This window comes from Penicillium pulvis (assembly GCF_028828015.1).
Source record: "Penicillium pulvis strain IBT 33274 chromosome Unknown scaffold_8_segment0_segment0, whole genome shotgun sequence".
Lineage (NCBI taxonomy): Eukaryota > Fungi > Ascomycota > Eurotiomycetes > Eurotiales > Aspergillaceae > Penicillium > Penicillium pulvis.
The window spans coordinates 3,356,834-3,384,626 of record NW_026643080.1 but is presented as its reverse complement, the minus strand read 5'-3'; the positions used below and the strand labels follow the sequence as shown (position 1 = coordinate 3,384,626).

Sequence of the window (27,793 nt, the reverse complement as noted above, 5' to 3'; positions counted from 1 at the left end):
GAAGTTCTTTCGAAATCGCGATTGTTGCCCCATTCCCTATTGGGGCAACGAGATTTACTCCGTACTCCGAAAAAACATACACGTACTTTCCAATCTTGGAATCAATACCTAAGAAGGCATGGAGAGCATTGAAGCTGGATGTCATGAGTATTCCTTAACTTAAGAATAATCAAGGATAAAGAGCTCGAGATTTCTCCTCCAATCTGTAAAAATCATCAACAATCAAGCAATCCAATCAGCCAATTGAACAATCCACAGATCACCCGATCAATCACCTTTACACATACAAAATGCAGTTCATCACCGTCTTCATTGCTACCCTGGCCGCCGTGGCCTCTGCATCCCAGACTGCTGAGAAGCGTTCCTGCATCGCCAGTGAGTTTATCTTAAATGTAAAGCCTTTGAGAGTTTTGGCTAAATGACCTTCTAGACTACGATGTTGCTTGCCAGAGTGGGGGCACCCCTTGCTGCGATGGCTGGCAGTGTGTTGGCGCCACTCAGTGGAGTGACGGTGTTTGCATCCCCAACTAAGGGATAGTTGGGTCTATTTCTTTTCCTATGTCAATGTCACTACTATAGAATCACTATACTATCAAGCTGGTCTAGATAGTCCAAAACAGCAACAATTTTACCTCTCGCATCATTTCAAGGCCCTACGTAACAAGTTTCTATGAGTGATCTACATCAGCGTAGCCAAATCTATATTTGGCGGACGGCTACTTGCCTTACCGCTTGACAAATCTCGGAACCCACGATGGGCCAGTAGGTGTCATTATTGGATGGAGCCAGATACCGAATTCATTGGCCTCTTTCAAACGAGACAGCATTAAAGTGCTGTCAAAGATAGGTCAGATCAAAGCGTTTGGCGGTAACTGGGTCAGACCGTGGAGATTTGGAAGGATTTCATTCAAGCCCGATTTAGTGAAGCCAAAACATAACATTTCATGAATTGTCTATTTTATTAAATTTTGTTTTTTGGAACATTTCATGCAGTCCATATTGAAAACTTGGAATTAGGCTCCGAATCAGGCCGGAGTGCCATTCATTTCATATTTTGAGGTACGAGTTCAATGGTATAACCATCCTAGCAAAATTTAGCCCCAGACTTGCCCAAAGATAAGGGCAGGACTTACCGGATCTTGAACAAACGCAATCTGTTCAAATATTTTTCTGTAAGCCGGATGGACAGCGCCCAGTCCGATACCGCGCTGAGCCTCCCAACGACTCAAGGGGATAGTTTCCCGGGTCGCAACTCCCAAATCCTTTTCAACCTCGACACCATTTGATCTCAAATATTCCAAAGTCTTTGGGACGTCCGGAACCGTGAATCCTAAATGTCCAAGTCCCAAGTTCGGAGGTTGATTGCCGGTGCTGTACAGTCCCGCGGGCTCATTTTCAGTGCCGTGAATATGATAGAGTTCCAGAAGCCCAAGAGTATGAGCAAGATTTGCGAGCGTGTCCTCGCCGAATTTTGTCAGATCTTGTTGGTGTTCCGGTGTTTGGGGGTAGCCGAGATAGTAGATCGTGAAGGGGCCGGTGTCCATGGTGAACACGGTTCGCATGCCGAGTAAGTCGACATAGAAGTGTAATGAGCGAGCAGGGTCTTGGATTCGCATCATCATATGGTTCATTTTGAAACCGGCAGTGGGATTATTTGGGAGTAATGGAGATTCGGTCTTGTTGCCATTAATTAGGTATTCACCTACGGGGTGGGTGGGAGGTCTTGAGGTATTTTCACTCATTGTGACTGTCGTGGATGCCTGGAGGGTAGCAGAAGAGGACTGTCATCAAGTTTTGGGTACAGGATATATATTGAAGGTAGTCATCTTAGCCAATATGCGGGGGTTATGTGGGACGAGCGGGGATGGGGGTTATCCGGCCTGAGTTTGGTATAGCCTCACACGACATTCTGTCCAGTTGAAACTCTCAATGTCAGAATAAAAATTGGCAAGAAGGGAACAAAAAGTTCTTATGGACCTGTTCATCATTGTCAGGGGAAGTAAAGTAGATTAGTCTCGAGCTAACTGTTATTGTTGAAGGTCATTTACGATCAGCCCCACATTCACAACGGTCTCCAAGGTTATTAGATCTACGGCTGCACACCCGAGGGGTTGGAAATTACAGAGACCTTAGATTTCCATGGATATTGCTTTGAATTGCCTCAATTTGCAGTCACTGGTCGAGAGAAACACTCGACTTTACCCGTAGTCATAGCCTCCTGTCGAAATTCTGGGCGATGGCCGCTTTGGTATTGGACTGGCTAGCTCGATGCCTTACAAAGCAACTAGAAAGATGGCTACATACGCTACAATACTTCAATTATTGCTTCCTTAGATCGAAATCATATGATAGCCACGCTGATGATATGCGGTAGTCTCGGTTGGTGCTTGCCTCTTTGATGAGAACAGGCGACGTAGCATGACATGCTTTTAGATTGTGAAAGATCCATACAAACAATAGATTTCAGGCACCTCATGTTTTGATTTGAACGAATTTCTCGGCTTTCCAGGGTGTTCCCACCCGGAATAGAGTGGTGATCGTCGGAACAGCTCAAGCCGGTGCTTCTCCGCATTTCGCCCCCCACTTCCCCGGAATTTCACCATACACCTTTCCACTGGTGCTTCTTCAAAACCTGCTTTTGGAAATGGAAAACAGAATAACTATACCCCAGGATCCTCTAGTATCTATGGCTCAAGCAGACCCTGACAGACCAAAAAAGAAACGCATCCGGAACTGGACTGCGGAGGATAGAGCAATCCACCGTGAGTTTGAGAAGTCCCGCCGGGAGGCCTTTGGCGTGCGCTTGATGGTTAGTATATTATTGTATACTGCTAGCTTCGTATATGCTAACCCATTTCTAGGAGCTAACAAAGTTACTTCCCATGCTTCGGGAAGAAACGCGACCCTCAAAGCATATTATCGTGGACGCGAGTATCTCTCATCACAAGGCCCAGCAAGCAAGATGCGATCAAGCCACTAGTGCAGTCAAAGCACTGCTAGCTGAACGTGATGATTTGCTTAGAGAGGTCAACGGCTTGCGATCTCTGTGCCAACCCGGTACTTCTGTCCCGCGACAAGCTCGGCCAATTGATCCGGCTGTCCTCGAATTCTTGAGAGAAAGTGACCAGTCGGATGCTAGTCAAACTTGGTCACCTGCGAGGACTCCATCTACTGGAGCCCAGCTGGACCAGACATCTTCCTCTTCATTCCCACCAGTGCCGTCCTTGCTCGTTCCTGGTGAAGGGCCGTCTCAAGTGCCAGCTCATCACGAACAAAACATACCGCAAAATCCACCCACGGCGTATAACTTGACGGAATGGGCTTGGTCTGGCCTTCAGGCACCTGCTACTGCTGCTGCTCCCTCGGATAGAATTGCTGATCCTGCTTCCTTATGGAGCCCTCCACCAGGTATATCCATAGCTACGCGACCGAAGGATATGGACCCGAGATACAATATCGGTTCTTCCTATCTTGTCAGAGACTCTGCGTCTTTTTGGACGCAACATCAGGGTGTGCTGACGACAACCCCGCCCAAAGACCCTCCTCAGAATACTGATTTCCAATATGACATAACCTCCTCACTTTTACCTGTTGACGACTCTCTATTATGGCCACCAAACATTGGGATCACCCCTTTGCCCGCGACGGAGAATATGCATTCGATGTCTTCAGGTCAAACATTTCACATTGCAAATCCACTGCTGTCAAATTCGGAGACTCTATCTATATAGAGGCGGAGAAGGTATCTCCAACCTCTCCTCAGGTACTAGCTCAACCCAAAGGCCTACACATTCTTCATGGCCTCTTCAATCTTCGCCTGGCTTCTCTTCTCCGCAGCGACAAACAGCGCAAGAGCTTCCCGCAGCCGCTTCTTGGTTTGCGGATCTTCCTCATTCGCCTTATCTAGCTCAGCACCTCCGTTAGCTAGATAGTCGATATCGGTTCTCGACAATTTTCCATCCCAGTTAGGTCCGATCAAAGGATCCGTCTGCGCAACCTTCCTCAGGCGCTCTGGGGTCGGCGCAGCGTTCTTGTATGGGTGATCCGGCTTAGGCACCCCTTCTCCAGGCTGCTTCGAGCCATCGTACGGGAGGTTAGCCAGTTGAGTGAGGACCAAATGAGAGATGGTCGCCGAATGACATCCCATCTCACCGGCCGCCATAGCTTCCTCTGGCGAAATGAAACTACAATTCATCTGTCAGCAAAAGTTGCCTCAAGCGGTCCATTCAACATACCTAGCGTTCTTGAGGAATGGCTGCTCCTTCCCGGTCTCCTTGTACATACGCTTGTATGTTTCAAGAATCTGGACGAGACGCGGAGACATTGGGTGCAGCAAAGCCGGGTCATTAGATTTGGGCCATAGCTCCTGCTCATCGTGCGCGCGAACCTCTGCGAAAACCCGTTAATCATCATTCCATGGAGAAAAAAAGCCCGGTAGCGCCTCACCATTATAGTATGGGCTGACGTATAAGCATCCGGCCTGGCTAGCAGCAATAGCCTGGTGGACACTGAATAGAGCAGTGCCGAGCGTGCGAATACCCTCCTGCAGCAGAATGGGGCAAGCATTCAAGGCAGGCCCAGTGCTTGGGATCTTGATACAGAAGCGATCCTTGGAAACACCCACACTCTCAAATTCCCGAGCATACGCACGGGCTTGCTCGAGTGTTTTCTCAGTATCATAGGCGTCAGAAGGGAGAGTTTGAAGAAGGACTCGGCCTTGAATGTTGTCGATATTGGCTTTGGACATCAAAACAGCCTGAGATTATGTTAATGATTTGTTAAGTTCTGAGAACACCAGAGATGAGATACCATGCGCGTGTAGATCTTTAACCAGCCCTGGTCTTTGTATTCCTTGACCACACTCTTAAACAACTCCTCATTGATTGGGTTGCACATCTGTTCGTGGACCCAACCCTGATTGCTGGTCATATCATGGGGAACGATGGGCATACTGAGAGTGTACGAGGGGTCCATCCAGTCCACATCAATATTGACTGTAATAAAGTCAGCTTGGAAGCATTGCGGTCAGGCAATTCACTCACGCTGCTCGGAGAGCTTTTGCAGCCATGATACAGTGCCTGCGCTGCCCATTTTGACGTTATTCGTGCAAGTTTAGCTCCAGGAAATATCTCTAGAAATGGGTTATGACTACAATGAAATTCAAAACAGATTAAGGAGGTAGAGTTATATATTTGACTGCAATGATTTGTGCGACTAGCAATTCAGTTTGTTACCCCTCTTGGGACCCCCGGGCAGCGGAGTGCATTTGCATGGGACACACACAGGACCACCTCACACCTGCGCAGGACACCTCAGTATCCAGCTAAGATCCAAATCTTAGCAACGGACTGTGATACGTCAATCCATTGCAATGTCCTCACACAGGGCATTCCACGGCCCAGCCATGTCCCAGCATTCCAAACCCACACGCAGGCCAAGAACCGGCTAAATGCCTCAAAAGTACATACCAAAGCCTCTCATTCGCGGAGATATCGTCGGTCGCACGCAGGGCCAAATCTTGGCGATGGAGCTTCCCCGACACACGGTGCACACGCAGGGCAGTGAGCGTCATTGGTAAATGGTGAGGGGTACCATCCCCAACGCGATTGGTCAGATCGGCTTCTTCGTTCGACGCTAGCGCACCCCGGATTTCTGGCCGATCGCCCCCACGCAAGTACGCCAATAGTGTTGAGGTCTGCCGGTGGAGTATAAATTCCAGCTTAAGACCCAGCGCTGGGGCTGTTGTGATTGGTATCTTACGGTGCAGGTGCAGGTGCAGGTGTTATCTTATCATGGCGAAGCTCAGCGTGGACGACGATTTCAAGCCTACTTCGGTTTTTGTGGAGGATGCTGAGGCTCAGGGGCGTTTGGGGAGTTATAATCAGAATGTTAATGCGAGGTACGGGAATACGTTTCTGTTTGCCTTGTTTATAGCTGGTGGCATTTATTGACTACCCTCATAGAATCCTCAACCCCCTCGCTGGAGTCTCTAAAAATGACCTGTTCGATCGGGTTTTGAGATTTTGCCAGGAATATGGATTTGAAGATCATGTCGAGACTTTTCAGAAAGGCGCTCTAGTAGCGCAGAACCAGAAGGGCTTTGAGGATCTCCCGGAACTGACTGAGGAGGATAGATATCACCTGACACGGGAGACTACTCGTATGTAACCCGCCTACTCTCCCTTGGCAAATTTAGTCTGACTGAGAATAGACAAGTGGCATTTGCCGAAGGCTCTGTACTTCAGTATCGCTTTGTGCTCTCTGGGCTCAGCAATTCAGTAAGTCTGCCATTCCATTCGCTTGAAAGTTGATGGCTAACTTGGGCTAAAGAGGATGGGACAACACTGGTGCAAATGGAGCCAACCTCTCATTCCCGCAGGAATTTGGCATTGAAGATAATAAATGGCTAGTTGGAGTTATCAACTCCGGGTAAGTCCTATTCGCTATGTCTAAGCTAAAATCTTATCTAATCTCTCGCAGACCAACGCTTTTTGGGCTTCTCAGGTTGGTAATGAAGTGCAGAATAACAAAATGGCTATCTGACATCCTCAAGTGCATGGGCAGCAGATCCTCTGAATAATTGGCTAGGTCGCCGTGGCACTATATTTCTCACTGGTCTCTTGTAGGAACTTGTCAAGTGTGGTACCTATGAGTCTCTCACTGACTTGAGCTATAGCTGTGTCTTCCCTGTGCTAGCACAGGCTTTCACGCAAAATTGGTGGGGACTTTTGCTCTGCCGTCTATTCATGGGCCTCGGTATGCAATGCCTGGGGGTTTTCAAAGATTCAAAGGCTGACAAATGATATGATTCTAGGAATGGGTGTCAAGATCTCGACAATCCCCGTGTTCAGTGCGGAGATTAGTCCCGCTTCAATCCGTGGTGGTTTAGTGACGAGCTTTCAGTTGTGGGTAGCATTTGGTACCCTAGTGTAAGTCTCAACGAGGTGAATCTTGGTCTTTTCTAATAATTCCCAGTGGTTTCTGCTCCAACCTGATATTTTATCGCGTGGGGCGCCTTGCTTGGCGGTTCCAGCTCGGCGCTGCCTTTGTTCCCGCTGTGCCCGTGTTGTTCTTTGTTTGGTTTTGCCCTGGTAAGTTGGGGTAGGTGAGCTCTTAGTGATATGGCTAAGAATGTATACAGAATCACCCAGGTGGCTCATGAAAAAAAAGCCGCTACCAAGAAGCGTTCCTTTCTTTCTGCCGGTTGCGCAATAGCGAGCTTATTGCTGCAAGAGATCTCGTGAGTGTGCGTTCACCTTGATATGTGACGAATCTAATCACTTCCAGTATTATGCACACTGTCAAGTCATGACCGAGCGAGATGCATTTTCTGGAAAGTCCTTAGGACACCGTCTATGGGAACTATTCGCAGTTCCCCGTCTCCGTCGCGCTATGATCTCCAGTGCGATTATCGTCACCGCACAGCAGTTCTCGGGAATTAACATTATGAGCTTCTATTCATCCAGTATCTTCTCGGAGGCAGGATACTCCACTAGAGACTGTCTTCTCGCATCTCTTGGGTTTGGTTTGACCACATTCGTATTTGCCTTTCCTGCTGTGTGGACAATGGATACGTTTGGCCGTCGGAACCTACTGTTGTTCACTTTTCCTAACATGGCCTGGTGCTTGTTAGCGGCAGGACTTTGCTTCTTGATTCCCAGTGAATCCAGTGCTCGAGTACCTCTGATAGCCTTGTTCATTTATCTGTTCACGGCATTATATGGACCAGGTTTGTCTAACTCTTCCACGTTTTGGAATTCATGCTCATCGATATAGGAATGGGGCCTATTCCGTCCATTTACTTCAGTGAGGCGTTTCCGCTCTCACATCGTGAGCTGGGTGCAGCATTTACTATCTGCGTGAACAACGCTGTTGGAAGCGCTCTGACACTTAGCTTCCCATCACTGCTGGCCAAGACAACCCCAACTGGAGGTGAGTGAAACTTATGATGCTCAAAGCTACATACATCTAAAGTTTATAGCATTTGGATTCTATGCCGGGTTGAACATACTTGCCTTCATCACCATTTTCTTGGTGGTTCCGGAGACCATGTAAGTCGACCTAAATGTATGTCTGGTTCATATCTGACGAGTTATAGGCAACGCACCCTGGAAGAGCTTGACTACACGTTTGGTGTTCCTATCTATCGACATGCCAGGTACCAGATTGGCACTTGGCTGCCATGGTTTATTCGTCGCTATGTTTTATTCCAGCGGTCTGCCAAACTGGAACCGTTTTACCAGTTGGAAGGGCTATAAGAGTGATCTTCCGAGAAGTTTTTTTTGGACTGCCATACTGATAGTCTATTCAAATTTACGCTTTGATTTGTTCTAAAGATGGATGTACCTAGTCTTCAAGTTACCAACGACTCGACCTCCCGGCGAAAAGTAGACCAAAACCGGAGACGAAAATTGTCATCACCATGTCATTTCATCCAATCCACCAAATAACTCTTTTTCCTTTTACGGTCCCCTCTAGTATTGCAAGAATGCCTCTCAACGATACACTACTTCGGCGTCGGCACCTCCAAAGAAGACCTAGCCGATCTCCCCCTTCACCCAGCTCTCCAAAATTATGGCTTCATAGCCTACGACGCCTCAGGCTGCGGAGTAGATTTAAAAAGCAGCGATCTATCAATAACCGGCACCCCTTTTGTCGCATGCGCCGAAGCAATTCTCACGCACTTTAACATAAACGAACTCACTTCATAGCCCACTCAATAGGTGGACTTACGGGACTCCTATCCGCAAAACGGCGCTCTAATCTCGTCCTCAGCTTCATAGATACCAAAGGAAAATGGTACCAGAATATTATGTCCTAGATCAGCAGATCTTCACTTTACCCTCCGATGACCCTGCAGTCTTTCTTATGAATTGACTGAGTCCTTCGAGAACTTGTTATATGCTTGTACGTTGCCTACGCGGGTAAGGGCCGCTACGATACCGCCCTTCAATTATATGGTCCGGTTGTCGAAAGAGGAAGATCTTATGGGTAGGTTTTTGAGGATGCTGTGTCCGAAATTGCATATGTTTGGAGCGGAATATCAGTCGATACTGCATCTGGAGACGTTGGAGGAGCACAGGGTAGAGTTTGGCGAAGATTTCGTGGAGAGTGGATGTTTCCCTCTGTACTCCAACCTGGTGAAGATGCATCGTACGATTTTAGGCTTTTTGCAATAGGTTGAAATAAAGTTGAGTTTACTAGATTGACCATGTAATTGTGTGAGACTTCCGCCGATCTTCTCTGCAGGGTAATCGAAATATGGTTAGCGCACGCCCTTCGTATAGATCTTGATATGTTTGGAGTTTAGTTTCGGATGGCTTCATTTCTAAGAGAGGAATACATATGATAATATCTATTTTTACCTCTTCTTTTCGACTGTAGGCCTTTGGAAAATTGCGAATTCAGAGATCGTGTGATCGTATCACACGACTATCGTGCTCTGATATCTCAAGATTTGCCACCGGCCTCGATTGCCGCGTAGTTTGTTAGGGCTTACTTCCCGATCATAGGGCAACCTCGGATGGAATCGACGTGCTTGGGACCTCACCTGTGTGCCTAGGTAATGACTAAATTCTACCTGTCACAGTACTTACAGTTATCACTCAACCCACAATTCGCAATGGAACCTAGACCCCAAAAGTAAAATCCACGTGGACTGAGAGATAAGGCCGTTTTCTACAGGACGATTCGAAATCCACAGTGGAGACATGTCTCGGAGTTCCTCCAATTTTCCGATTGGCCCCGATTCTGTATTTCTTCAAACTCGATATCAGATATATTGCCAAGGGAATCCGTAAACGCCAAGTCGATGTGACAGGAATTAAGCTTTGTGGCCGTTGCTTATGCATGAACTGCCAAGCGGAACTAACCTTCTATCTGAAAATGACAGCAGTCTGACCGTATAACGTTTTGAATTAAGCTCTCACGGGATTGAAATTTATCTGAAATATGGAGTAGACTGCATTGATTGGTGAGGCGGGAAATATCTGGCGAACTGCGCGAGATGATGTGTGGGCCCGAATTTCCGTATTGGCTCTAGGCCACAGTCAAGGTTTTTCATCCGTATATTAGGGGGCGTTGCGGGTCATGTTATTGCCGATGTGCGGCAATTCATACACAGTAAAACCGGGTCCGACTTTCTACACGGAATTCTTCGCTACTTGGAAAATAGATTAAGTCCCATGATTCTAGAGATAAGCAAAGAAATTGAGATTTGGAATGCGCATACCGTCGGATGTTTTACAGCCTAAACAGGCTTAGTCAGTGGCTGGGCTAATGCCAGCCATTGTGTAAAGTGCTGACTATTGTGACGTGAGCGTTTGCCAAAGTCCTAGTGGCATGACCAGTCGTTCTCCATCAGTTATCGGGGTTCTTGCGGAACAGCCGAATCTCGGTGGAAGATACTTTAGCAACACGGGTTACCGTAAGCGAAATTTTTCATTTCCTTCCAAAATGTGGATCAGGTCCACTTGCACGGGCAGGTCCGAACCAGAGATGTATCCAGTCCTGAAATATTGTTGACCCCCAGATCGCTTGCAGACAATGTAACCTGGCCCTTGCAAAAATGGGAACCATGTGGCCTGCCGGGCATACGCAATGTCGACTTGCATCCCGTCGGTCACCCGCCATGCATGTCTTGGTAGGTGGATTCCGGTCAATGCACAATGGAGCATGGGGCAAGTTTGCGATCCGCCGATACCCGGTAGCCACGGATGATTGGCTGGTCCAACAACGCGATTTATCTTTGAATGCGGAGAGAACAAGCTTTTGCCGAGTCTCCAAGGGACGATGTGGACCCAAGTCGTCAGCAACAGCCACCAGTATCAAATCAACCAGCGCTAGCGCCATTCAACACCCCGGCTCGTCGCTGATACAGGCACTAAACGTGATCAGCTCTTAGAACCGAGCGATAAGTCCCTGGATAGGCACTGGACGAAGCCGAGCCATGCCACTCCTGATAGCGAGATCCACTGGCCCATCATGCAACCCAATAACAAAGCAGATAACGGGGATTAAGTCCGGCCCACAAGTCCCTATCACTCCACAAGCCATTTTGTTTTATGGCTGGGGTTAGAGTCCGGGAGAATTTTCGGTGACCGGGCTTTTTTTTTTTTTTTAAAAGGCGACTTGGCCCTCGCGTTTCTCCTGGATATTTGAGATCAGTACGCGACTTTTTCACTCCTCCAGAATGGCCGGTATTATTTCCGCTGCCAATATTGGTGGCGTGGCCGACCCTCGTCTTGGGAATGAGGCTGATATTATCGGCACCAAGAAAGAGCACGAGGTTGATCTGCACCATGAATTGGAACCTCCTAACTTGAACGGTCCCGGCAGTATCTACTTGGACTCCAGCATCACTTTTGAGAATTATCATTACTGGGCCAACCGATCCCGTGAAGCTGAGAAGTTTATTCGTACCGACAATGTAGGCTTCTCGGCAATGGGTAATCTCCTCCGCAAACGCAAGGACAAACGGGAAATAGCAGCCGCCGAGCTCACTGAGCCCACTGAGCCCGAGCCTGTCCCTGAGATGGCTCTCACCGACGAGAAGACACCCGCTGCGGATGCACCAAGAAGCGATGAAGGGTCAGACAAATGGGGTGTCACTGAGACGGAATGGGAAACAGCACAGAGAGCTGCCCGTACCGCCACCTGGGGATCAATCTTCTATCTGATCACCACTGATATCTTGGGTCCTACCAACGTGCCTTATGCCATCAGCAGAATGGGATACGGCCCTGGTTTTGCGCTCTACACTGCCTTCGGTCTGCTGGCTGCCTACTCCGGTCTCCAGCTGTGGCGTATCTTTGTCGGTCTTGATTCCACTCGTTTCCCCATGCGTAACTACGGTGATGTCGCATTCCGTGTGTTTGGCTCCTGGGCCCGCATTGGTGTCAACATCCTGCAAAGTTTCCAATTCTTCCTCAACGTTGCGTTGTTGATTGAGAGTAACGGACAAGGTCTGGCACAGATGGTTGCTGGTGTGAACAACACCGGTGGTTTCCTCTGCTTTATCGCCGCCGAAGTCATTTTCATGGTCATTGGATTTGTCCTCGGACAGATCCGAACCCTGCAACGCCTTTCTTGGTTGGCCAACCTCGCCATTTGGGGCAACGTCGTCGTTATCATCATTACTATGGTTGTTGTCTACAAGTACCCTCCCAACTACTCCGCCGTGTACACCAGCTACGGTATCGAGAAGGGCCCAATCGTCACCAGCGCCAACTGGGCTGCGGGCTACGGCCTCGAGGACCGTATCACCGCCATGATGAATGCTGTCTTCGCCTACGGTGGTGCTACGCTCTTCAACGAGTTGATGGCCGAGATGAGACGTCCCATGGATTTCTGGAAGGGCTTCATCATCGCTGAGGTCTTCATCTACGTTTGCTACCTGGTCAACGGAATGGTTGTCTACGCCGCTCAGGGACAATTCGTCTACAACCCTGCTTATGAGGGAATTCCCAACACCCCTGGTGCATATCGTTACCAGACGGCGTGTAATGCCATCTCCTTCGTCACCGGTGCCATCGCAGCCCTGCTGTACGGAAACATTGGTATCAAGGTCTTCTACTCCTCCGTGATGCGTGATATCTTCCACTTCCCCCGCTGGACAGCAAGATTGGCAAGTGGATCTGGGTTGCCGTTGTGCCTATCTACTGGATCCTTGCCTGGATCGTTGCTGCCGCCATTCCCCAGATTAGCAACCTGACCTCGTTCGTCGGTGCCGCCTGTATTCTGCAGTTCTCCTACACCTTCCCTCCCATTCTCCTGATCGGCTACCACGTCCAGAAGGATGCTATGCTTCCCGAGGAGGTGTTCAACCCTCGCACTGGCATTGCCCAGCGTGTGGATCACGGTGTGAAGCGCTGGATCCGTGGTTACAAGAAGAAATTTTGGTGGAACACCTTCGACCTGATCTATGCTCTTGCTGCTCTTGCTACTGCTGGTCTTGGTATCTGGGCGTCCGTTATGTCGATGAATGCCACTTTCAAGACTACTACGCTCACTCCTTTCTCCTGCACTAACCCTGCTGGTTGAGGAAGTTGAAATTAATGTCTGAATTGATAGATGAGTGATGTCGATGACGTCGATTTGGTTGGGGTGAAACCCGTGTATCTAGTTATCCATATAGGATTTGTATGATGTTCGATATAATAAAGAATAACCATGACTTTCTTATTTATATTCCCCTTCAACATAATCTTACGAGCTGCGAAACTTACCTCCCGCTAGATTGCTATCTCGAGTAGTGATCGACCGAACCCTGAGCGTCTGACAGGACCAAAGCGCCGCAACAGTGTATTTAAATGAGGGGGTGTTGAATGCTAATTTCAACTTGAACTAATCAACTTCATGTTCTTGAAAACACACAACTCATCTAAAATAACCAAAGGAACACTGAAATGGACCAATTTCGTCTCAATATCACCTTCCCCTCTTCTTTAATCCTCAGTCTTTTACCGTTTCTGATTTACTTCCTTTACACCCAAATCTTGACACCCCTCTTCCGCCCCGACCTCAGCCAGATTCCAGGCCCAGTCCTCGCAAAACTCACAAACCTTTACCGACTAGCCTTAGTGAACACTGGATCCGCACACATCCATCACCAAGCCCTCCACAAGCGTCATGGACCATTCATTCGCCTAGGCCCCAATACAATCTCAATAGGCACACCAGCCGCGATACCAATATTATATAATACACGCACCCGATACCCCAAATCAGCCTTCTACCCTGTAATGGGTAACGTTGCGCATGGGAAGGTCATACCTACAATCTTCTCCACTCAAGATGAGGCAGTGCACGAGAGGATGAAACGGCCTATTGCGCAGGTCTATGCCATGACGAATCTAAAGACCTATGAGGCTCTTGTTGAGAGTACCGAGGGTCTATTCGTGAAGAAGTTGGAGATTTTAGCGGATGAAAGGAAGGCTTTTGATCTGGGGGCTTGGATGCATTGGTTTGCGACCGATGTTATCATGGAGATCACGTTTGGGGAGAGGTTTGGGTTCTTAGAGAGGGGGAGGATGTAGGTGGAATTCTAGGAATGATCGAGAAGAGGTTTTGGTATGTTGCTGTGGTTAGTATAATATTCCCTTCTCAGTCATGATCTTTGCGCATATGGCTCTGGCTCCAATTGATGGGATCTGGTGATCAAATGATGATTTATAACCTTGACAGATCGGTCAAATGCCCTGGCTCGATAAGTTCCTCCATAAGAACCCGCTCATTGCCTTTGTTTCGGGAATCCTCTCGAATAAATCAGTATCTCCTGTTCTGGCATTTGCTCTTGAGCGAATAAGAGAGCGGAGAATAGAGCGTCGTGAGCAACCCGAAAAGAACGTTATGCGGAGGGATTTTTTGGCTCGGTTTTTGGATATCCAAGAGAAACGTCCAGATATTCCTGATTCGTGAGATAATCTCCTCTATACTCCTGCTTGTTTTCTTATCTCCTCGGCTAATACAAATTTCAGCTGGATAATATCTTGGTGTCAACAAAATGTGCAAGCTGGTTCCGATTCCACGGCGATTACATTGACATCAGTGTTCTACCACCTCTTGAAAGATCCAGATTCTATGGAGACTCTGCTTGCAGAGTTGGATAATGCACATCTTTCATCCCCAGTTCAGTGGGATGTTGCCCATAAGCTTCCTTATCTCGACGCCTGCATTAAGGAAGCATTAAGGATGACTCCGGCGATAGGTATTCCATTGGAGCGTGTTGTCCCGCCGGGGGGTATAGAGGTTTGTGGGAAATATTTTAGAGGTGGAACAGTGCTCGGTGTGAACGCTTGGGTTGCGCACAGGGATGAGGAAGTATATGGGGTCGATGCTGATGAATGGAGACCCGGACGATGGATTGATGCAAGTCAGGAGAAGAGGAAAGAGATGGAGCGACTGTTGTTCGCGGTTAGTTCTGCAACTCGGCTTTGACCCTATTCAGTATTGACATTCATTCTATCAGTTTGGAGGGGGGTCAAGAGTCTGCCTTGGAAGGAATATCTCATACTTGGAGATGTATAAGGTTATTCCAGAGGTGTTGACACGATTCAAGGTATGGAACAGGTCCCTGCTTGTGAATAATCTCGAAATAGCTTATTGATCAGACATTAACGATCTTATTTAGTTTGAGCTTACGCACCCACACAAGGAATGGTCTTTGAATAATGGATTCTTCACCTACACCAAGGGCGTTGAAGTCACAATTCAAAGAAGAGAGAGGCCAGGGAAAATTTGAGCTGGGCAGTCGCCCCTTGGTTCTCGACTCGCCTTTTCACCTGCAATCCAGACCGCTGAGCAAGACTCGAAAAGGCCCACAAATAACGGTACTTCTTCCCCCAGAAGGGTACTTGCGCTTCTAAGCTTTCCATATCAATATTTATATCTTGCCCATGGGTCTCATCCGCAGATGCAATATCTTTCTCCATAGAGTCCAACCCAAGAAAATCAAATGGTATGGTATTATCATTACCAAGGTTCTCAATTACTTCAAAGTTCATAGAGGGCTTGAATCTCAGCACTTAATCTAGGCTTGGGAATTGGGTGGTCGGTCTGACGCACTTTGGTAGGGGTGGGAGAGTATGACTTTAGGCATTCTGATTGGTTGGCGAGACTGACTAAGCGGGTGACTTGGCAAAGATAGAATGAAAAGAAGTGTAAAAAGGTGAGTGTACTATAAGCGGGAGTGTGCAATAAGCGGGAGTGTGCAATAAGCGGGAGTGTGCAATAAGCGGGAGTGTACTATTAGCGGGAGTGTACTATTAGCGGGAGTGTACTATTAGCGGGAGTGTACTATTAGCGGGTGTACTATAAGCGGATGTACTATAAGCGGGAGTGTGCAATAAGCGGGAGTGTGCAATAAGCGGGAGTGTGCAATAAGTGAGAGTGTGCTATGAGCGGTGTACTATAAGCGGGAGTGTACTATAAGCGGGAGTGTACTATAAGCGGGAGTGTACTATAAGCGGGAGTGTACTATAAGCGGGAGTGTACTATAAGCGGGAGTGTACTATAGGCGGTGTACTATAGGCGGTGTACTATAAGCGGGAGTGTGCTATAGGCGGTGTACTATAAGCGGGAGTGTACTATAGGCGGTGTGCTAAAGCGGGAGTTAAATGTACACCCACATATGTTAATTCCCTATATGCCAGTGTCTGGATTATTATATGTGAATAGTCAGTGTTAAAGCAGCAAGCCGGGCTAGCTCAATCGGTAGAGCGTGAGACTCTTAATCTCAAGGTTGCGGGTTCGACCCCCGCGTTCGGTTCTTTTTTGAAGAAAGTCACTGATTTTTTTGCCTACTTCGCCCTAATGATGATAGAAATAACGTTTTGAACTTGATCAAAAAGTACAACGCAACTTCTATGGGCTTAATAGGGAACAATTGAGCTTCCATTTCATCCACTTTAGACCAATATCACCTGGGCACTAAGCCATGCTATTTCATATCAGCATTCTCCCAAATTGCCTTATCCTCGCCCTTTAATGCCAACTCAATCATGCACTTAGCGAGGACATCCACTTTAACCGACGGCCCTAGCCCATAGAGCAAACTGTGCAGACTCATTTTCGGCGAGATTATCATGGCAGGCCGCATAATATACGGCTTGAAATCCGCATGAGCCCTAGCAAAATCCAACAGTTCAGTCTCAACTTGTCCCTGCGTCAATAATCAGTAATCTAGTTTCTCAAATTTGAAATTAAAACTACTATCAATACGTACCCGAAGGCGCCGATAATCTTGCATGATCCACAGTGACTTGCTCTGATCCCGCTCTGTGCCCGCACCACTGATATATACGAAGCGGAAGGGTTTTCCACATACTTCTTGAAACACCCGGGCTGCTGTCAATGTGTATTCAATACTGACACGTTTTGCGGTCCCGTCGTCGCGCTTGGGAACCTTGCTGGGTATCAAACCGATTGTCCTGTAATAGTAACTTATTAAAGGGATGTACCAGTGAGTGTTATTTTTCTTTTGGAGGGTGATTTGTACCAAATACATGCATCTGCACCTTTGATATTCTCACGAACGGATTCTGAATATGAAAGAAAATCCTCGATCACGACGATCTTGAGTTTGTCGTGCGGTGGTAGCTCACGTCGACTCAGTGCTACGACCGAGGTAATAGCTGGGTGTGCCAGACACTGGCTCAGGACTTCACGGCCCACGAATCCGGTAGAGCCTGTAAGTATGACTTTCATAATGGGAGTGTAATTGTTTAGCAAAGCGTTCAAATGGTGGTAGGTGTGTTGGATGATGACAGGGCGTCTTGTGAAACTCGTGACTCTTATCTCCGGTCACAGCGTTATCTCCGTATGTACTGTTCAACTCCCATCAGTTAGGACTTCCCAAGGAGGTTGAAGAGATTAATATCAATCAAGATAGGATATAACTTGATAAATATAAGTGAATTGACTGCCTTTCTATCGATACATATGATAGGCACGGGACACCTCAACCCGTAAAGCTGGTGAGTACCGGGCTTTTCTATCCGATTTGCGGAATGAGGTATGATATCAACATGCGGAAGGCACCAAACATAAAATGAATGATTGAATGGCTTTGCCATCCACGACTATCAAGGTCTATATCTAGCGGAACTTTTAGTGCGCAGACAAGTAGGGTATATGCGAATGCCTTCAAATGGATGATTGCCCTGCCAATGTCTGCTTCTAGATGCACAATATAAGGTTTCATGCATAACGATTTGGAACAGATTTGGGTTGCAGGCATGGGACAATGATGGGATTGGGGTAAAAAAAGAGTAGAGGTCCGGTTGTGCTGTAGATTCAAAATTAAATCAAGCTCATATACAGTATCTGACCCATTAAAGAAATGATAGAGACTAGGGCTTTGCATACAAACCGAATCCCTTGGTCCTTCATTTCCCAACATGGGGCACGGTACTCTCCCAATGCAATCGGGCAGTCATCGGAATCCTATAAGAAGGCTCACACTCGACCTTAGTGTTTACTGTGGGTCGCGCAAAGCCCATTGCCAAGTAGAGATCGCCCAAGCAGGTAGCCGAGCGGGACAGATAGCCAGTCAGCTCCAACGAATGATGCGAACGGGTCCAGGAGGCTAATTTACTTTCAGAAAAGATAAACCCCGACTCCACTCGATTAAACGTGGTCAGGAAAGGATCATACATACTGTAGATGGACCCTTTCTCACAATACCCAATCACCATTCATTCGTGTGCCTTGTCATTGGTCCGCTCGCAACTCGCAGGATGAGGAGATGGAGCCATCGTACAGCCTTGCACTAACAATTCGAGTTCCTTCAAAAGCCGAACAGCCCCCAAGTCCCGAGTGCGCGAAAATATTCCGCTTCTCGAACTCCGATGCTTTTCCTACAGTCCCTGGCCCTGGTGGCTGCGGCCGCCATAATGATGCCAGCAATGGCTGGTGCAGAGAGCACGGCGACATCAACGACCACGATTCACCTGATGGAGAGACTTATCACCGAGAATATGACTTTGCTAGAAGGAAGTGTGATCTCGGCCGACGCGACAGCCACTACGCTCGAGCTGGATTGTCAATCTTCAGTATACTCAATCTGCACTTCTTCCGGTATGCTCTGGCCACAGACTGTTACCGTCGGTCCCTCCATCCAAGGCATGAATTTCGATATCACCACTTACTATGGTTCGACACTGTGGATTGTTTCGGGGAATGCGTCGTGCGTGGTTACGAATTCCTCAATGGGTGCTGATTGTGTGATTACCACAAGCTCATGGTATTCTGCTGGCACTACCGTTAATTCATCGTCGGTAGACGGAGCCAGCATTACCCTCGAACCGACTCTGGCGTTCGCTACAATTCCTGTTGTTTCGGGGTTGGATAAACTTGCTGCAACTACCACAACCGATGCTTCACCTGCCAGCACTGCTACTGCGACATCGGCACCGAACACTGCTACCGCGACGGCAACGAATAGTCCCACTGCCTCTTCTTCATCATCCTCTTCCAATGCCTGGATCGCGGGCCCCGTGGTGGGCGCTATAGCCGGAATCGCTTTGGTCGGAGCATTAGCATTTTGGTACTTCCGACGGACTCGCAAGAGCACTCGAGATGCAGAAGGCGCCGATTCTACTGGGGATGCAGGAGCCGCGGGAGCCGCAGTTTGGGACGGACGACGAGAACTACAGGGCAATTATGAGCCTCCAGAGCTTCAAAGCAATGCACCGCCCTCGGAACTTCATGCAGACGCGACTAAGGTCGAACTGCCAGCGACGCAACTGGATTTCGACAAAAAGAGACAGATGGAGACACAGCATGCTGCTCATGAGCTGCCGTGAATGACCACTGCGGTTATAAGCCCAGCACATTGATATACCCACACATTTGCATTTACATATATCATCAGCATTAAGAGCGACGGATCCTTTTTAATATTTGCGTTTTCAATTCCAACAAGCTTGAAAGGCCTTCCATCTATATTATTTCACAAAGCACAAACATTCCAAAATTATGACCAAAGAAATCTCTGTGTGCGGTAGGTTATGTGTTCCTACAGGAGAACCTGTCCGGGCATAACCTAGCCCCGGTTTTGGCCCACAATATATTCAAAGACGTGGCAGAGAGTGGACTCGCCAAACATGAAGTTTTCTACCATTGTCAAACACAATGACTCCACCGAAGGAGAACTAGGAAGATGTTATACACAAGGACAAGAAGAGGCAGAGACGGGTGCAACATGCCTCTGCAAAGAAATCATCACAGCCTCTGTATCAGGAACAATGACCTCCACGGTGCCATTGGTAACCTGTAGCGTCTCGCTCTGAGGACCATTTAGGAAATGTCCCTTTCCCTCATCCACACGATAACTCCACTGCTCTCCCGCCCAACTGGTATTCTGCTCCGGACCTCCATTATCAAACCCAAGAGCGTAGGCACCATAGTCCGAGCGCATGCGCTGCACCACCACTGACTGGGTCTCATTACCCACATTCAACGTGACGGTAGTGTTTCCTCGAACATTTTCCGTTGCGTTCGCATCATAATGCCACTCTTTCAAATTGAGGACGGCGATTCTGGACGCATGCTCGGACTTCAGATCATACATCGCATACGCAGAGAGAAGTGTGTCGCCGAGCAACTGATGGATCTTTCCAAGCGAACCTTCCTTGCCCATGAAGTCCGTAATGAATGCCGCAGCAGGGAATTGCCCCTGAACTGCTGGCCCGGTAGTTTGTGGCCCAGAGTTATCAGGTACCCAGAACCCGTGTGTGGCGGTTGGCTCTTGGGTATTGGTGATTTGTTTAATTCCAATGCTCATTGCTTTCAGATGGATGTCCACGGCCCAGATGCCTGCGCCGAAGCCACCAGCAAAGTCTGGTGGGCTGTTTCCAATCGCTGAGCCTATTTCGGAGATGACTAGGGGGAAGGATAGGTTTTTGCTTCGCATCCAGGCAGTGTCACGGGCGTAGCCTTCGAGGACTTGGCTAGTGCGATTGTGAGCCATGAGTTGCCCTGTGAGTTCAAAGCGGTGGGTCAGTATTATATTTATCGTGTGCGAGATCGGGCGGATTCTTCAGATTACTCACACTGCAACACATCTGTTGTGTAGTATTCTGCTCCGGGTTGCTTTCCGATGATGTCCATCTGGTAGAGGTGATCCGAAGCGTATTTATTTCGACCATTGAGAGCGGCCGGGGCACTAAGAATGTCCTCCCTATTTGATGTTGTCAGCTTGAATAGCACTGGCCTGCATATATATGAGATATATGGAAAGAGATAACCCACAAGGTGAACAATGGGAAGATCCCCTGGATAACCTCACTGGCAACCTCGCCAATCTGAAAGATTCGAGTCTCGTTACCTTCCAGCTGGAATTCTCTGATGAACTCATCTTCAATAGCCAGCCCTTTATTGACATATTCAGCAGCAGTCCACGCCGGAAGATCGTTGGGATAGTATTCCGGCTCGTTGCCTAGTGCAATCGCCTCAACGCGGTCCTGACCAAGTGCATTCCAAGCCAGTCGCAGAAAGGTCATGGTATTATTCATGGAAGCCGTGTTCATGGGTGCCTGGATAGTCATCGATGCGTTCTGCAGACGCTTCATGATATTGAAGTAGCTAGGACCAATAGTAAAGGTGCTAGTACTATCACAAACCTCGACATCGCAAGTATAGGGCTCTGTTAGGCTTTCGTTATAGGTGATTTTATCACCACTTGAACCGCCAACTCGGATGACAAGTGGCGCACTCATCCGTGCTGCGATTGCATTGACAATGTTTTCGGAGAAGTCATTGTCATAGTGTGATAGAAGACCAGACTCGAGACCGAAACCGAAGAAGTTAGCGGGTACAGCCTCAGCGTCGTCGGGCGTAGTCTTTGGCACAGCGATACTATAATGGTTTGTTGTATCGAGTGCTTTAATATGCACCGACAGAAGAGAAATCACTATGAATGACCGAGAAAGCATGGCGTAGAAGGAGGGTTTGCAGGAGTGGTTTCTAACACTCAAACTCTGCTAACGCAGTGACCATTATCCAGGTACATATACAGTCGATCAGGAACAGGGATCGACGGTTCCCAAAAATTGTACCTGAATATTCCATTATGGCCTTGACTAGAAAGAAGTTGAAAATTTAGGCAAACACCATGTTTTTCGTAGATCCTCATCAGAACGAGCTGAGTTGGTCTTGGAATTCAATCACTGATTCAATTGAAACGAAGCCGCTCAAAATTTGGATAATTTTCCAAAAGTAGGTATGATATACTGTGCAGAAAATCCTGGCCCCACTTGTCCAGTCTTACTGGATCGCGGCTAGGAACCGTTTTTAGGACGGAGCTTGTGTACCCAGATGAGTAAGTAGATCAAAAAGACAAGATCAATGTAGTTTTCTGATAAACCTGATTTACAATGTATATAGCATAATACCAAATATATGCCTGAACATGCGAATATACAGGGGCAATACGTCATCTTCGTCCCCCATGGTGAGGTCAGCATCTATAGACCCAAATCGAGGCCATTTTGGCAAATGCATCAATTGCATCTAATTCAAAAAAAAATATGTATACAACCAAATCACCATGACCACATGTTTCCTACTGTTGATTTCGTTTCTTCTGTCTTGATTAGACTTTCGCAGTCCATGGGTCTACCACAGACCCTGGAATAGAGAGGCTCAACCATGGATTCGAGCAGATCATTGGGAAATCTCGAATTTGTTTATCAACACTGAATTTCCGTTTAGTAAGCAAACATGCACGCTTGGCCAAGTGGTAAGGCGTTCGACTTGTACTAATCTTTGCCTCAAAGAGGTATCGAAAGATCGCTGGTTCGATTCCGGCAGTGTGCATTTTTGTCTCTCAACCACAATGAATCTCTAATCTGTTAACTCAATATCTTGTGTCCTTTTTTTTTCCTCTCTCGGAAGAGCCCAAAGGTGTAAAAATCTGCACTGAAAGGCTTGCAATTGGCCAATACTATGGTTGTGCATGTATGGCAACGACCTACGCGGGCGTTTCATTGACCAGACGGGAATTTGTCCTCTTGCACAAGGGTATTGGTTGATTTTATCAACCAAGAAATTGAGGCAGCAAAGTCCCACACCTATGTACAAAATTTTGCTCCTTGTTGATTATGGCATCTTTCGTTTCTGATGATTCGGAGTCCTGTTTGAGGCTTCGCTTGATATCAACAATGAAATCCTGTACTTCGGACCACTCCACCTAGAAACACTCTCTCCTGACAACAACTACCTGACTTTTATCGTCTTCTCTTCTTCCTTTCCTTTCCTTTTTCCTCATTTGGCTCCACTGCCTCGTTCCTCTGCTTCTCCTTTTACTTCTCTTACTCTTGAACGTGATGATTTGTTAGACAGACCGAATGATTCACTCCAAATTGCCATCATCTGTTCAGAAATGACAGGACATGCAAACGTGTCACCAGCTTCTCAGTCGATTCTGTCAGGCAGTAGCCATGCAGCAAGTGAGGTATAGCCAGCGAGGTCGTGAAACACGAGATGGATCGCTTCCCAAGTTGAGCGTCGGTCCAGCTGAGTACCTCATTTCGCTTAGAATTTGTCGTTGTAGATATCTCTCTGGTTCTGTAGCTACAGTATGATTGATCACCAGTTACGATTAGATGCTATTCCAGAGTGTCCAGGTGCAAGATAAGACAAACGTCTTGATTGGCCTTATTATGTAAATGTACTTCCAAGGTACAATGTATCCTTCTCAGATACTACTACACACGGTGACACTGAAACGGGACCATTAAATTGACTTTACTCGAGGATAATTGCAGAGTCCATACTCTTTGGTTCCCATACCCAAAGTTCAGGGGGTTCAACTTGGTCTAAGATGCAAATAATATTTTCCCTAGCATATTTGCTATGCAACAGGCTTCACAGAAGTGCAAAGTTGTCTTCGACTACGAAGTATGTTTTTAGGAAAGTAACAAGTGACGCACATAACTGGATTATCAGGGGTGGATAGCCTCCAAAATCTACTGCAATAAGCAAGTCTAATATAAGTGAATTTAGTAATAATCGGTCTAAGCACTGTACTCGTCATGATCGTAGAAGGGAGATTTTCATATCCCGGAAACACAAAAGCCACAGTGGGAGATAGAAAAAAAAAAATGCAAACTCCGGACGCCTTCTATGCCAGAATCGCAGAGAACTGTTCCCATTTTATTGAGGTGCGCACTGCACAGGCTCATCATCCTCTTCTTCATCGTCCTGCCAGGCCGAGCCACCATTGGTATCGCGAGCGCCAAACTCCTCCATGTTACCATGCGGGTCGTACTCGACTTCATCCACAGGGGCGGCCTCGATGGGCGCTTCAGGCTTGGGAAGCACCTCCTGCAACTTCGCCAGGACCTCGGGAGTCGGTTTCCATGAACCCTCGGGGAACACCACATTCACCACCAGGTACAAGTCACCACGAGAATCACTGCGCTTGATCGGCATTCCTTCGCCGCGGATGGTAAGAACCTGACCGGGCTGGAGAACAGTACCGGGAGAGTGCTTGATCTCAATACCACGACCGTCAAGGTGCTTCAGGACAACACGGTGGAAACCAGTCAAGGCCTCGGCCAGGGTGACATTAATCTCAGCCCGGAGATCGGCACCGCCACGCTCGAACACTGGGTGCTCATCTTGAACCAGACGGAAAATAATGTCGCCATGCTCCTGGCCTGGTACTTGGTCGGCCTCACCCTCGAGAACGATCTTCTCGCCATCACTAAAGAACAAGGATCAGCTTGTTATCCCCACTCGCGTTGCGAAGAGTTCTTACCGTGCACCGGGAGGGATATACATCTCCAGCATCTTCTTCGCCTCGACAATCTTGTTGCCCTTGCACTTCTTGCACTTGTCCTTGGGGCTGTAGAACTGGCCCTCGCCATTGCAAGTGCTACAGGGCTGAGTGGCCCGAGTGATGAACTGGCCCATGTTCTTGAGCACTTCCCGAACTCCCTGACCATCACAAGTTGAGCACTTCTTAGGCTTTGCTCTCTCCTTACCGCCCCTGCCGTCGCAAAGACTGCAAATGATATTCTTGGTGCTGGCGAACTTGACCGTCTTGCCCTTGTACATGTCTTCCAGACTGATTTCGTAATCTTGCTCTTCGTTCGGGCTTTTGCGAGGCTTGCCACCGGGCATACCGCCCATACCGCCCATGCCGGGCATACCTCCCATACCTCCCATACCGGGCATGCCGCCCATGCCACCCATGCCGCCGAACATCTGTGCCAAAAGATCATCTAAATCTGGGCCACCACCCATTCCACCCATGCCGGGCTCACCGGAACCGTTGAAGGCGGACATGCCATGTGTGTCATATATATGGCGTTTGTCTTCATCGTAAAGGATCTCGTATGCCTCCTGGACAGCCTTGAACTTGATTTCGGCGGCGGGGCGCTCTTCTTCGGCGACTTTGTCAGGGTGGTTGGAGAGCGCAGCCTATTTATCATACAGTCAGTCTTACGTATCTCCAAGGTCTGTAGGGGGAGCCAGTACCTTGCGATAAGCCTGTCGAACTTCCTCCTTGCTCGCGCCGCGGTGGATTTCGAGGACCTCTGTAGCCAGAAAGACTATATTAGTCTTCCACCCAATCATATCACCTGATAGATACTGCTATACATACCATAGAGATCAATTTCAACACCAGACACTGCAGTCTTTGTTAGCAAATGACGAACAGAAGAGGATACGAAAGAGAACAAAACAGAAGCAGCGCGCTTCTGGGGGACGACGTACTGTTTGCGTACTTTTCCTACACGAAATTGATGAGAAAAGTAGTGCTTGGTAAAACGCTTGAAAGCAATATAGAAAAGCACTTCACCGCAAAGCGAAAGTGAAGGCCAAATGAGATAAGAGAAGATGTTGATCAAGCGGAGTTTGCGGGCGAAATTTTGTCAAGGAAGCTTCGGTGCGGAGCCGCCCAAACTTCTCCGCAAAAAAACCGAGAAATTGTCCGAGTCATCTTTGAACCTCTAAACAAAGCAACCTCCTCAGATTAGACCTCCATGCCACGTCCTCATACGGGGCTCTTTGCCCGGCGATCATGGACCTGCATTCAATGCAGAGCCCATTCATCCACCGCGGGCGCGCAAGCTCGCAAGGGCAAAACCAACCTCCCGGATGCACCTGCGCGCACGCGTTTTGCGCCCTCACCGACCGGTTATCTGCACCTTGGGTCTTTGCGGACCGCTTTATTCAATTACCTACTCGCGAAACGAACCGGTGGGCAATTCCTGCTACGGATTGAAGATACCGACCAGGTTCGTATACAATGGGATGGACATACATGGGGTGATGAATGGCGACTGATTGGCGCAGAAACGAACAATCCCTGGAGCGGAACAGAGACTGTATGATGACTTACAGTGGGCAGGACTTCATTGGGATGAGGGTATAGCCATCTTATGCGCGTCCATATTGAACTGAACTAATGAGATAACAGGTCCTGTTGTCGGTGGCCCATATGGACCTTATAGACAGGTATGGTGTTACCTTAGTACACTGTTAGCATTGAGCCTCGACTAACGTTTCTAATGCATAGTCTGAGCGTACCGCCTTGTACCGATCTCACGCCGACGATCTGATCTCCAATGGCCATGCCTACCGATGTTTCTGTTCCTCCGAACGACTCGATTCCCACGCCCGCCACCGAAGCTCTGCAGGATTACCTCCAGGATACGATCGTAAATGCGCCGATATTTCTTCTGAAGAGTCGGACGATCGGGCCCATAAGGGGGAGGCGCATGTCGTTCGGCTGAAGGTTGAGGGATACCCCATGTTTAACGATCTGGTATACGGCAAGACGGGCCAGAATAAGCCCAACAACAACAAATTGGACTTCATTGATCGCGTGTATGATGATCCGATCTTGATCAAGTCGGATGGTCACCCAACATATCATTTGGCAAATGTTGTGGATGACCATTGCATGGAGATCACACATGTTATCCGGGGCACTGTAAGTCTATATACTTGCACTTATACACCAATGGTTTCTAACCCAGAGTCAGGAATGGATGCCCTCCACACCTATGCATATGGCATTGTATAATGCATTCAAGTGGACACCTCCGCGCTTCGGCCATGTTCCTCTGCTAGTGGACAAGTCTGGACAGAAACTGAGCAAGCGAAACGCAGACATTGACCTTTCTTCGTTCAAGGATCAGCAGGGAATCTTCGCGGCTACATTGGTCAACTTTGCTTCTCTCCTGGGCTGGTCTCATCTACAAAAGTCCGACATCTTCGACTTGAGCGAACTTGAGAAGATTGTAAGTCTTCTATATGCCTTAATTTACAAATGCCTGCCTGCTAACATGTTTCAGTTCAATTTGAAAATCACCCGTGGCAATACTATAGTTGCTTTTGAGAAACTCTGGTTCCTTCAAAAAGCGCATGCCCAGCGGTTTGCAGCAACTGGAGGTCCCGAGTTTGACGAGATGGTCAACAGAGTATGCAACGACGTCAAAGAAAGCTACTCTCAAGAAGATCTGTAAGCATCTCTATCATCTTAGCCAGTCTTCCGCCATGATCTAACAAATTCCAGTGCTCCTCTTCTCAAGGGTCGTACTCTTGCCGAATACGTCGCTCCCCTCCTCCGCGCTGACGCCAAATCCTACACCACAGCGCCGGAATTCAAGGAGCGCAACTCGACATTCTTCACCACCAAGCTCGATCGAGCCCCTTACGAACCGACCTCAGTTTCCAAATCTCCCTCGCCACCATCAGTCCCCATGCAAGCTCTACACACCGCAGCAGCCGCTCTAGCCCTCGTTCCACCCAGTCATTGGACGATTGAAACTCACCGTTTCAACGTTAACTCCTACGATGGCTCTGATGCTGTCACCATGTCATCTGAGATGACCGGTTCGACGGATAAGGTCTTCAAGAAGGAACTCTACCACTACCTTCGCTGGGCCCTGTCTGCCTCGGCGCCTGGTCCTGGTATCCCAGAGACGATGACTATTCTCGGGAGAGATGAGACTGTTCGCAGACTCCAGGATGCTAAGGCCTTGACGCAACATCTTGTCCCTGCTGTGGGTAGACGGGTACCCAAAGGTAAGCAGACCATGGGTGACGATAGAAGCTGGATGGGTTCTCTTGCTGGTGGGCAATAGAAAGCTCTTTGTATGAGTTGAGCATGTATTATATCATCTTTGCTGGCTGCGATGTACTATTATTAGTATGTAAATGAGAATTAGAACCTTATGTACCATCACTCTCGATATCTCAAAGAACATGGTCAGGAAATCATCTCAAGTACCTCAACTGGTATTCATTCTGTACAAAGAAGGGGCACACATTCTAT

The 27,793-nt window shown here is 48.0% G+C and overlaps 13 protein-coding genes across 13 annotated transcripts; 7 read left to right on the top strand and 6 right to left on the bottom strand.

The window, feature by feature from the left end:
* Nucleotides 1–290: 290 nt before the first annotated feature.
* On the top strand, nucleotides 291–531 carry N7503_010690 (uncharacterized protein; the record flags this gene model as incomplete). The annotated part of the gene is made up of 2 exons (XM_057070236.1): nucleotides 291–375; nucleotides 431–531. The coding sequence occupies 2 exons, from the start codon at nucleotides 291–293 to the stop codon at nucleotides 529–531; spliced, it is 186 nt and encodes a 61-aa protein (XP_056916847.1).
* Nucleotides 532–1,042: 511 nt separating this feature from the next.
* Nucleotides 1,043–1,742, bottom strand: N7503_010689 (lactoylglutathione lyase; the record flags this gene model as incomplete). The annotated part of the gene is made up of 2 exons (XM_057070235.1): nucleotides 1,043–1,084; nucleotides 1,134–1,742. The coding sequence occupies 2 exons, from the start codon at nucleotides 1,740–1,742 to the stop codon at nucleotides 1,043–1,045; spliced, it is 651 nt and encodes a 216-aa protein (XP_056916846.1).
* Nucleotides 1,743–2,686: 944 nt separating this feature from the next.
* On the top strand, nucleotides 2,687–3,731 carry N7503_010688 (uncharacterized protein; the record flags this gene model as incomplete). Its single annotated transcript, XM_057070234.1, has 2 exons — nucleotides 2,687–2,809; nucleotides 2,862–3,731. The coding sequence occupies 2 exons, from the start codon at nucleotides 2,687–2,689 to the stop codon at nucleotides 3,729–3,731; spliced, it is 993 nt and encodes a 330-aa protein (XP_056916845.1).
* Nucleotides 3,732–3,784: 53 nt separating this feature from the next.
* N7503_010687 (uncharacterized protein) lies at nucleotides 3,785–5,091 on the bottom strand (the record flags this gene model as incomplete). Its single annotated transcript, XM_057070233.1, has 5 exons — nucleotides 3,785–4,184; nucleotides 4,236–4,389; nucleotides 4,447–4,756; nucleotides 4,810–4,994; nucleotides 5,043–5,091. 5 exons carry the CDS (start codon nucleotides 5,089–5,091, stop codon nucleotides 3,785–3,787), a joined length of 1,098 nt encoding a protein of 365 aa, XP_056916844.1.
* Nucleotides 5,092–5,312: 221 nt separating this feature from the next.
* Nucleotides 5,313–5,572, bottom strand: N7503_010686 (uncharacterized protein; the record flags this gene model as incomplete). The annotated part of the gene is made up of 2 exons (XM_057070232.1): nucleotides 5,313–5,445; nucleotides 5,469–5,572. The coding sequence occupies 2 exons, from the start codon at nucleotides 5,570–5,572 to the stop codon at nucleotides 5,313–5,315; spliced, it is 237 nt and encodes a 78-aa protein (XP_056916843.1).
* Nucleotides 5,573–5,792: 220 nt separating this feature from the next.
* On the top strand, nucleotides 5,793–8,258 carry N7503_010685 (uncharacterized protein; the record flags this gene model as incomplete). Its single annotated transcript, XM_057070231.1, has 14 exons — nucleotides 5,793–5,899; nucleotides 5,964–6,160; nucleotides 6,212–6,278; nucleotides 6,331–6,429; nucleotides 6,481–6,504; nucleotides 6,554–6,622; nucleotides 6,677–6,756; nucleotides 6,815–6,929; nucleotides 6,976–7,101; nucleotides 7,171–7,240; nucleotides 7,288–7,729; nucleotides 7,777–7,932; nucleotides 7,982–8,051; nucleotides 8,099–8,258. The coding sequence occupies 14 exons, from the start codon at nucleotides 5,793–5,795 to the stop codon at nucleotides 8,256–8,258; spliced, it is 1,782 nt and encodes a 593-aa protein (XP_056916842.1).
* Nucleotides 8,259–11,191: 2,933 nt separating this feature from the next.
* Nucleotides 11,192–13,041, top strand: N7503_010684 (uncharacterized protein; the record flags this gene model as incomplete). The annotated part of the gene is made up of 2 exons (XM_057070230.1): nucleotides 11,192–12,543; nucleotides 12,618–13,041. The coding sequence occupies 2 exons, from the start codon at nucleotides 11,192–11,194 to the stop codon at nucleotides 13,039–13,041; spliced, it is 1,776 nt and encodes a 591-aa protein (XP_056916841.1).
* A 365-nt stretch (nucleotides 13,042–13,406) lies between these two features.
* N7503_010683 (cytochrome P450) lies at nucleotides 13,407–15,241 on the top strand (the record flags this gene model as incomplete). The annotated part of the gene is made up of 6 exons (XM_057070229.1): nucleotides 13,407–14,005; nucleotides 14,049–14,070; nucleotides 14,185–14,414; nucleotides 14,478–14,913; nucleotides 14,969–15,058; nucleotides 15,131–15,241. 6 exons carry the CDS (start codon nucleotides 13,407–13,409, stop codon nucleotides 15,239–15,241), a joined length of 1,488 nt encoding a protein of 495 aa, XP_056916840.1.
* Nucleotides 15,242–16,438: 1,197 nt separating this feature from the next.
* On the bottom strand, nucleotides 16,439–17,205 carry N7503_010682 (putative nucleoside-diphosphate-sugar epimerase; the record flags this gene model as incomplete). Its single annotated transcript, XM_057070228.1, has 3 exons — nucleotides 16,439–16,660; nucleotides 16,724–16,928; nucleotides 16,997–17,205. The coding sequence occupies 3 exons, from the start codon at nucleotides 17,203–17,205 to the stop codon at nucleotides 16,439–16,441; spliced, it is 636 nt and encodes a 211-aa protein (XP_056916839.1).
* A 1,142-nt stretch (nucleotides 17,206–18,347) lies between these two features.
* On the top strand, nucleotides 18,348–19,304 carry N7503_010681 (EGFR-like transmembrane domain-containing protein; the record flags this gene model as incomplete). The annotated part of the gene is made up of 1 exon (XM_057070227.1): nucleotides 18,348–19,304. One exon carries the CDS (start codon nucleotides 18,348–18,350, stop codon nucleotides 19,302–19,304), a length of 957 nt encoding a protein of 318 aa, XP_056916838.1.
* Nucleotides 19,305–19,663: 359 nt separating this feature from the next.
* On the bottom strand, nucleotides 19,664–21,434 carry N7503_010680 (glycosyl hydrolase family 79 C-terminal domain-containing protein; the record flags this gene model as incomplete). Its single annotated transcript, XM_057070226.1, has 3 exons — nucleotides 19,664–20,478; nucleotides 20,553–20,680; nucleotides 20,752–21,434. 3 exons carry the CDS (start codon nucleotides 21,432–21,434, stop codon nucleotides 19,664–19,666), a joined length of 1,626 nt encoding a protein of 541 aa, XP_056916837.1.
* A 2,221-nt stretch (nucleotides 21,435–23,655) lies between these two features.
* N7503_010679 (putative DnaJ domain protein (Mas5)) lies at nucleotides 23,656–25,450 on the bottom strand (the record flags this gene model as incomplete). The annotated part of the gene is made up of 6 exons (XM_057070225.1): nucleotides 23,656–24,208; nucleotides 24,263–24,927; nucleotides 24,985–25,043; nucleotides 25,112–25,138; nucleotides 25,225–25,240; nucleotides 25,415–25,450. 6 exons carry the CDS (start codon nucleotides 25,448–25,450, stop codon nucleotides 23,656–23,658), a joined length of 1,356 nt encoding a protein of 451 aa, XP_056916836.1.
* Nucleotides 25,451–25,493: 43 nt separating this feature from the next.
* On the top strand, nucleotides 25,494–27,602 carry N7503_010678 (glutamate--tRNA ligase MSE1; the record flags this gene model as incomplete). Its single annotated transcript, XM_057070224.1, has 7 exons — nucleotides 25,494–25,748; nucleotides 25,807–25,879; nucleotides 25,931–25,968; nucleotides 26,030–26,446; nucleotides 26,499–26,756; nucleotides 26,811–26,977; nucleotides 27,032–27,602. The coding sequence occupies 7 exons, from the start codon at nucleotides 25,494–25,496 to the stop codon at nucleotides 27,600–27,602; spliced, it is 1,779 nt and encodes a 592-aa protein (XP_056916835.1).
* Between the last annotated feature and the right edge of the window lie 191 nt (nucleotides 27,603–27,793).